At 47.8% G+C, this 9,439-nt stretch overlaps 1 protein-coding gene across 17 annotated transcripts in view; it reads right to left on the bottom strand.

The window, feature by feature from the left end:
• Window positions 1-9,079, bottom strand: part of nisch (nischarin) — a 78,611-nt gene extending 69,532 nt beyond the window's left edge. For 6 of the 17 annotated variants that reach the window (XR_011357482.1, XM_069937226.1, XM_069937228.1 and 3 more), the window contains exon 1: window positions 8,852-9,078. Coding sequence is in view for 14 of the 17 variants with exons in the window: in XM_069937226.1 (XP_069793327.1) it covers window positions 8,852-8,923 (72 nt within the window). In the remaining 3 variants the exon portion in view is untranslated. Of the gene's footprint in view, window positions 1-8,851 lie in introns of all 17 variants that reach the window. The other 11 variants (XR_011357480.1, XR_011357481.1, XM_069937223.1 and 8 more) reach the window with 6 other exon arrangements.
• Between the last annotated feature and the right edge of the window lie 360 nt (window positions 9,080-9,439).

Here is a 9,439-nt window from a genome sequence, read left to right on the forward strand (position 1 = left end):
CCGGCAGTTTGAGGTCCTGGAGGCCCGTGATGGCGGTGCAGAAGGCTTGCGTGTCTGCATCTTCCTTCTGTGCCTGTGCTAGCTAGGCATAGTCCAGGCCGGGGCGAGGCTGTGGATGGTGGGCCTTGAGAGTGCGTCTACGACGACATCGTCCTTACCCGCTCGGTGTCGAATGTCGGTGGTGAACTCCAATACATAGGACAGATGCCGCTGCTGGCGCACCAACCAGGGATGCTTTGACATTACAAGGGCCTGAGAGAGTGGTTTGTGGTCAGTGAAAACAGTAAATGGCCTGCCCTCTAGGAAGTACCAGAAGTGTCTGATGGCCAGGTACAGGGCCAGAAGTTCCCTGTCGAAGGCGCTGTATTTTTGCTCCGGGGGGGTGGAGGTGCCTGCTGAGGAAAGCAAGTGAGTGCCACTGGCCATTGACCAATTGCTCCAGGACACCCCCGACGGCCTTGGATGAAGCACCCACTAAGATTGCAGTGTGGGCGTCAGGCTGCGGGTGGGCTAGTAAGGTGGCGGTCACCAGGGTGTCTTTCGTCATGATGAAAGCGTTCTCGGCTTCTTCCATCCATTCCAGGGTTTTGTTCTTGGCGGCGATCAGTGCGAACAATGGCTACATGATGCAAGCCACCCATGGGATAAAATGGTGGTAAAAGATGACCATCCTGGTGAATTCCTGTAGACCTTTGAGGGTTTCGGGATTCAGGAACTGGCATACGGCTGCGACCTTCTTGGGTGCTGGGGCGGCCCTGTCCACGGAGATATTATGGCCCAGGAACTCCTTGCCAAACTGGCACTTGGCCACATTGACCTTGAGGCTGAACTCTGCCAGACAGGCAAATAGCACATGGAGATGGACTATGTATTCATCATGGTCCCGACTGACAATGAGGATGTCATCGAGATAGATAAATACCTAGTCCAAATCTCACCCTATTGCGTCCATCGGCCATTGAAATGTCTGAGCCGCATTTTTAAGGCTGAAAGGCATCTGCAGAAACTCGAATAGGCCAAATGGGGTGATGATCGCCATCTTGCCGATGTTGTTGGGGTGGACTGGGATTTGGTGGTACCCCCTTACCAGGTCGGCCTTCGAAAAAACCCGGGCGCCGTGCAAATTGGCCGTAAAGTCCTGTATATGTGGGATGGGATATTGGTCAGGCAGAGTCGCGACATTGAGGTGGCAGTCGTCCCCGCATGGGCACCAACCCCCGGAAGCCTTTGGGACCACGTGGAGGGGGGAGGCCCAAGGGCTATCCAACCTGCGAATGACCCCCAGCTCCTGCAGTCAGGAGAACTCCTATTTTGGCAGTTGCAGCTTCTCAGGGGGAAACCACCTGGCTTTGGCGTGGAGGGGGAGCCCTGGGTCAAAATATGGTGGCGGACTCCATGTTTGGGGCATGGCAGAAGTGAACTGCGGCTGCAGGATGGCTGGAAAATCGTCGAGCATGCGAGAATACTCGTCCTTGGGGTTGCTGATGGAAGCTATTCCCAGGTTGCGCTCATCTGTGGAGTTGAGGTGGACAGATTGGAAGGTGCAGGCATATACCAACCGCTTGCCTTTGATGTCCAACAGGCTGTGCACCTGGAGGAAATCTGCTCCCAGCAGCACTGTGCCCACCAAGGCCAGTACGAACTTCCAGCGGAACTTGTCTTTGCCGATTGGGATCTGTGCGCTGCGTGTGCCAAAAGAGGATCCATTGGCCGCCGTAGGGTTGAGCCCTGTGCACGGGTGTGGGTCTCGAGGGCAGTCGGGGGAAGCACACACAGTTCTGCTCCGGTGTCTACCAGGAAATGCCAGCCACTGGACTTATCAATCACATGCAGGAGGCTGTTAGTGCGGCCAGCTGTCACATCCATCAACGGCAGCTGGCCGGGTTGTTTCCCTGGAATGAACAGGGCTGCCTGCATTTGTAGGCATGGGCCCCCCCAGCATTGATGGTAGAAACACCAGGTGGGATGGTGTTCTTCCGGTTTGTGCTTGCGGCCGATTGTGTCCTGGGCGGGTAACCTGGCTGAAGGCAGCCTCATTTTCTCGATTGGTCCACCAGAGGACGTCTGCGCGGGCTGCCACTGCGTGGATCTGAAAAATCCTCATCTGCCATCAGGAGTTGGATGCCCTTCGGCATCTGCTTGAGGAAAGCCTGTTCGAACATCAAGCAGGGTCTGTGGCACTCTGCCAGCGCTTCATCCATGAGGGCAGATGGGGTTCTGTCGACCAGACCATCCAGATGAAGGAGCCTGGTGGCACGATGCTGCCGGGAGAGGCCAAAGGTGCCGAGGTGGAGGCTTCTGAGAGCAAGGTATTTACCTTCCTCCAGTGGTCGTGGATGAAGTCGTCCACCCTGGCTGCGGATTCTTCATGGAGCGCGTTCACGACATGGTAGAACATCGTGACGTCTGAGGTGATGTGTCTGAGGTAAAACTGCACTTCTGCCTGCCCAAAACAAGTGCATGGGGGGGGGGGGGGGGGGGGGTAAGGAGTTGCACCGCGACAGCACTGATTGCTGCGGAATCCATATCGGGAGGCCACCAATGTAGAGACTGCTACACAGAATGAAACACACCCAGACATTTCAAACAAACTGTTTATTCAAACCTCGCGCGCGTCCTTTAAGGGTGGTGTGAGCTCCGCCCCGCGTCGGCAGTGCCATCACCGCGCTTGCCTGAGGCGTGCTCCCTGGCCTAAACCATGAGGCATGGAGGTCCCCCGACGGCATCATCTTCTTGCGGCTGCCCCACCAGTGCGTTGATACAAGCGGGGCCAGTTCGCCACGAGGATGTGCACCACCACAGGTAATATATTTTTACCTCCTATAGATGCTGCGAAACCAACAGAGTTCCTCCAGCATTTCAGTGTTTTTAACAATACCATAGAACATGTTTAAGGTAAACAGAGGAAAGTTTAGAGGAGATAGAGGGGTTTGTTTTTTTTTTAAATAAAGAGAACAATGGGTACTTGGAATGGACTGCTGGGGGTAGTGGTAGAGGCCAATACCACAAGAACTCTTAGATAGGCACATGGAAGAGGCCATCAACCCCCCAAAGCCTTGGAAACATAGTAGTAATCCTGAATCAATGGATCAAAATATCTGGAGCTCAAACTACTTCTTCACCTCCAAATTGAAGCAGTTCCAGTATTCAGACTCTTTGCCACTTCTTCAGAAGTTAATTAAGATTCAACATCAAGTCCTGGACCTCCTTGATTGAATGTAAACAAAACTTTAGTTTTGCCTAATATTTTACTTAATGTACTGATGGAAAAATAATCTGTGTATTTTACCACTCTCATTGAACATAATTCTCCAACATTTTTCATATAAAAACACATGATCAATACAACAAAACTTAATTGAATAATCTACTACAAACCAGTAATCAACTCTGCAAGATTTGATTAAGGTTACTTTACATGTTCTTATCTGATACCATGCACTGTAAGAAATTACAAAATTCTGGTTTAAAATGAAACAATGAACCCTGCCTCTCAAAAAAAAAAATCAATGCAATCCATCAATGAATAAATCACAATGCACAACAAATAATAAACACTGCTTACGTCCACCATAAAATAACAAACTAATCAAAAGTAGTTTCTTAATCAACTCAGTGCAGACAATGCTCAGCAAGTTTTAAAGTATGTGTGCAACCACAGAGATGATGGGCGAAAAGGGCAGTTATAAAAGAACAGATAATCTTTAACAACTTACTGCAGCAGTCCATCATCCCCACAGATTTTACGACAGCCACCTTCATCCCGGTACCCAAGAGAACGACAATGACATGCCTCAATGACTACCACCCTGGGGGACTAACCTCTGCCATTGTAAAATGCTTTGAGCGTCTGGTGATGGAAGGTGATGTGGACCCATTTCAATTCACCTGTAGAAGAGACTATGCCACTGACGATGCTTTAGCCTTGCCCCTTCACTCCATCCAGACCCACCTGGAGAAAAATGCCTCATATGCTGTTCATCGACTTCAGCTCAGCATCTAATGCAATCATTCCCCAGAGGGTACTGAAGAAGTTGTCCTTGCTGGAACTCAATACCCTCTCTGTTAAGAAGTCCAGAATCCAGTAAAGAAAAACCACAATCTGTCCAGATCAGTAGCAGAACATCGAGCACAGTAACACCTCAGGGGTGTGTGCTCAGCCCACTCCTGTTCATGCTACTGACCCACACTGCATCACCAGATCCAGCTCCAACAGCGTCATCGAGTTTGTAAATGACACAATAATAGTCAGCCTCATTAGCCACATCAATGAGTCGCACTATAGAGAAAAGGTGGAAAATCTCGTGAAATGGTGCAAGAGTAACAATCAGTCTCAACATGAACTAGGTGAAGGAGAGAATTGTGGACTTTAGGAGGACCATGAACGAAACGACCACCCTCTACTACACAACTCTGCATTGGAGAGAGTAGAGAGCACCAAGTTCCTTGGAGTCCACTTAACTAATGTAAAAACATAAAATGCTGGAGAAACTCAGATGGTCAAACTGTCTCCTTTATGTAGTAAAGATTAAAAATACATAACCAACATTTTGGGCTTGAGCCCTTCATCAAGGTATGGAAGAATGTTGGCAAGCGTCTGAACTAAAGGATTGGGGGGGGGGGGGGGTGGAATGGAAAGCAGGAGATGATAGGTGAAGAAGGGAGGGAGGGGACAGCAGTGATCAGGGGGAGGAGGAGGGATGGCTGGGTGGATGGAGGGGGAGGTGGGCAGGTTAGCAGATACCGGAAAAGCCAATGTTAACGTCATCTGGATCAGGGTGGAATAGTACACAAGGCCATGGCAAATAGGAGTGTGACTCAGAACTGAAATAGTTGGCTCTGTTGTAGCAGAGGGAGTGAGGTGCTCAGCAGAGCAAACTCCAAATTTGCAATTCGTCTCTCCGATGTAGAGAAGCCCCCAAAGGGAGCACTGGATGCAGTAAATCAGTGCTGTGGATAGACAAATGAGTGTTGCTTCACTTGAAAGGCCTGTTTGGGGCCCCAGACCGCAGTGAGGGAGGAGGTGTGGGTGCAAATGTTGCACCTGCTGCGGCCACAGGGAAAGCATTAAGTGGGGATGGATGAGTACACAAGGGAATCATGGAGAAGGCCATCCCTACAGAAGAGATGGAGGAGAAGGGAAAAATGTGTCTGGTGGTGAGATCCTGAAATTTCTGGCAAATAATGTGCTGGATGCAGAGGCTGGTGGGGTGGTAGGTGAGAATGAGGGGGATTCTATGTTTTTTTTGACTATTTTATTTTGATTTTTAATCAACAAACAGTTCCAAAATTACCACCACAGATAAATAATTAAATGTGAATTAATAATTGATACATGTTCCAAATAAAGCCCCTATTGCCCCCCACCCCCACCCACCAAACCCGGGGATTCTAGTTTGTTGCATATGTGGGCAGAGGGGGCCAGAGAAAACAGGTTTGGTAGGTTTCAAAGACAAGGACTCTGGACACAGTTTTGGTAGGGAAGGATTTTATTTACAGAAGGCAAGTGTGGGAAATGGGAACAAATGCAGCACACGCACAGTTTACAGCAGCCATAGGAAAGTAATAGCAGACAATTAATAATGAACGTGGGGAAAATAGCGAGGGAGGAAAATACACACCCACACACACCCCTTCACAATTAACTAGTACATACAATGATAAAGGAAAAAAAAATCACTACGTTGCCCCACCAGCCCTTGACTCAGTGCAGGCACAGCTCTATGCTACAAAGGATACTAATTAAATGCTCTCATCCCTGTTAACAGTGCACATCTTACCAACAGTTTCTCCAGCACCCTTCCACATTTCTAGGCCTGAAGTGAAGCAGAGTGGTCTCAAGCTCGCAAAGAGTGAGAACAAAGAGCACATGGAACCTTTATAGTGCTTGAGGGTCAAGCCCAGGTCGTTAGTAGAGAATGCCAGGAGGGTTAATCCAATTACAACAGCCAATGACCCAAGGCCAAGTACAGGCAGGGTGGAGAGTCCAGTCCAGGTAATTTACAAGGTTAAAATGACAAGATGTACACTAATGGGTGGGGTGGAACCAAACCTTGATTGGCAGCTGGTTTGTCCTCTGACTAGGTAGGGGGCAGTACTGTCACATGACCTCCACAACCCTTCCCAATATAGGCAGATGAGCCGGAAATGGAGATGTGGGTGAAGCCCAAGTTGATGGTGATGGAGGGGAAGCCACATTTGTGGAAGGCAGAAATTTCAAAAGATCTAGACTGGAATGCCTCATCTTGGGAACAGATGTGACAGAGACAGAAATTGAGAGAAGGGGATGGGGACAGGGTGTGAAGAAGTGCAATCAAGGTAGTTGTGGAGTAAAAAGGTTTGTTATATATGTCGATGGAAAGCTCGTCTCCTGAAATGGAGTCAGTGAGATCCAGGATGGGGTGAGTGTTATCAGAGATGGACCAAGTGAGTTTAAGATCAGAGTGGAAGTTAGCTGGGAAGAGAATGAAGTTGACAAGCTCATCGTGGGTATATGAGGCATCCCCGATGTAGTCATTGATACACTGGAGGGAGAGCTAAGGCATCTTGCCTGTGTAGGCTTGTAGAATAGATTGATCCACAAAGCCCACAAACAGGCAAGTGTAGCTGGGTACTCACGACTACACCTTTAATTTGAAGGAAGTGAGAAGTTATTTAAAGTAAGGACAAGTTTAGCCAGGCATAGGAGGATAGTGGCTGAGAGTGACTGGTCAGATCTCGGGTCCAGAAAGAAGCAAAGTGCTTTCAGACCTTCTATGTGGGGGATGGAGATATAAAGGGATTGGACATCCATTGTGAAAATGAGGCGGTCCGGTTCGGGGAATCTTGCATCACTGAAGAGATGGGAGTGCTTCTGAGCACCTCTGCTCCCTCCACTACAACAAAGCGCTTTGCTGAGCACCTCTGCTCCCTCTACTACAACAAAGCACTTCGCTGAGCACCTCTGCTCCCTCCACTACAACTAAGTGCTTTGCTGAGCACCTCTGCTACAACAGAACAAATTTGGAGTTTGCTTCACTGAGCACCTCCGCTCCCTCCACTACAACAGAGACCGGTTGCAAATTGGTAGTTTGCTTTGCTGAGCACCACTGCTCCCTCTGCTACAACAGAGACTTCCCATTTCAATTGAGTCACAATCCCATACTCACATGGATAATAAACTTGACTTGGATTAAAGGATATCAATGGGGAATACAGTACTGTAGTCAAGCCCAGAAGTAACAAACATCTGAGGTAGGATGGAGTCAAGAAATGTTACAAAGTTGATTGTTACAGTGATGGCAGGAACACAAACCCAGATGTCAAATATAATACTAATGTTGCATTTGGTTTAGCTTCAGAATCGGCGAAGGGGCGGTATCAGTGAATGGTGTTTGTGGTAAGAGGCAAAGATAATAGCTTTTTATCTTCAGTTGTAATTAATTTCTGGTCAATCAAAAATCAGTCCAGAGTGGTGATAAAAACAATTGGGCAAGTCAATGGTTCTGCTCCAGAGGGAAACAAAGCACGTTTCTTTTCAAAAACATGCAAACAAACTTCAAAAGATGAAAATGCAAAAGTAGCAGTGAGTAAATTTAAATAACGACATCTATTGCAAACAGTTCATTAACTTCATATTTTACTCTGAAAGATCCCTGCAACTAAGTCAATGGATGTTCAGTAAAATTAAATACCAAAGTGGTTTTAACCTATTGTCTATAGCTAAGTGCTCGGATAACAACTCCTCTCTAAATCTCTGCAAGATCAAGGAACTGATTTGAGACTTTTATAGGAGAAGCACAGCTAACTCGCTGGTCTGCATCAACTGTACTGCGGTCAAGATGGTGGACAGCTTTAAGTTACTTGTGTAAATATCTCCAGTGATCTGTCCTGGTCCATCCACGTCAAAGTAGTAGGCAAGAAAGCACACCATCACTTCTACTTGCTCAGAAGCTGGAGAAAATTTGGCATGTCAGTGGCACCCAATTTCTACCAGCACACCACTGAAAGAATCCTATGAGGGTGCACCACTGTTTGGTCCAGGAAATGCTTTGCCCAACACCACAACAAACTGCAAAGGGTTGTTAACATGGGTCATGCCTACAACTCCTGCTGCCTTGGAAAAGTAGCCAGCATTTTAAAAAACATCCCATCCCAGATGCAAGCTCATCGCCCACCTCATATCAGAAAGAGGATTCCTGTGTATGAGATCACATACTACTAAATTCAAGTTTTTTCCTGCGATTATCAGACTCATGAATGAATCCCAAAATAGTAAAATTATGTTGCCTTTGCTCTGTAACAACCAATCTTGCTCTGTATCACTGCACTTTAGCACTGTGTCACTCATCTGCTTGCAAAGCAACCTCTATTACTGGTAAAACACAGGATTCTGTTGACCTCTATCTGCATGCAGCAATAAACGGGAAGGAAGAGAAGCCAAATAACTCAATGGAATTACACAAATGTGGCCAAATCCAATCCATTTGCATTTAAATTGATGGAAAATGAGGGGGGAAAAAAACCTTTGAAAGATGATGAGGAGACACACAAGAGGCTCTCTATGGGGCAAAACAGGGTCTGCTGAAGAAACTCAGCGAGTGGAAGAAAAATGTGTCAGCGTTTCAGGCCGGAACGCTTCCTCACTCTTAAACTCAAGGACAGTTCACTGGGTGGGCTACGAATCACGTTTTCTTTGGTCAATCGGGGATTAATGGCTCCTCTAAAGGGCAGCCCGATACCCAGCGAGTTGGACGCAGAAGATTCCCCTCTGCTCCCAAGCCCGAAACATTCTCTCTTCATTTTCTATCTCCGTCATTGAAGGCCCCCGTCCTGCGCCTTTCCCTGGCCTGGACGAGGAGGTCGCACTCACCGTGTAATTTTCCACCAGCTCCGACCCGATGATGCGGATCTCTTTGCCTTCCGCAAGGCGTCCCGCCTCCATTCTCCCGCCGGGAGCTCGAGGAGAGAGAGGAAGGAAGGAAGGAAGGAAACCGACCCTGCCTACTCCGCAACCCTGCGCCGAACCGCATCCATCTTGAGCGCAAACAAAATATCACAACAACCCAACTTTATTGAGACCCGCTCATTGCGGCGGGAGTTGGTGGGGCGTGCGCACTTCCTGGTCACGTGCCGCGTGAGGCTGCTTGCGGCCTCTTGAGGCAAGGGGCGAGGTCAATGCCATGGACTGCAGTTGTTTTTGTTCGGGAGCCAGCCCACCTTTTGCCCATGCGGTACCTTGATGAAGGCCTCGAGCCTTGGTGATGTGCAAAAGGGTGGCCAAACCACACAACTTCAGATGGTTGAGACCTGCAAGACGTGAAAAAATATTACAAGTTTTTACTCTTCCATGCATTTTTTTTAATCGGCATAATTATTATTAAGAAATATATGATATTTATTCATGTGTGTAGTTTTAAACCTGCTAATTTCTAATGTATTTTTATAACATTTAGACATA

The sequence above is a fragment of the Narcine bancroftii genome, chromosome 5 (genome assembly GCF_036971445.1).
Source record: "Narcine bancroftii isolate sNarBan1 chromosome 5, sNarBan1.hap1, whole genome shotgun sequence".
Taxonomy (NCBI): Eukaryota; Metazoa; Chordata; class Chondrichthyes; order Torpediniformes; family Narcinidae; genus Narcine; species Narcine bancroftii.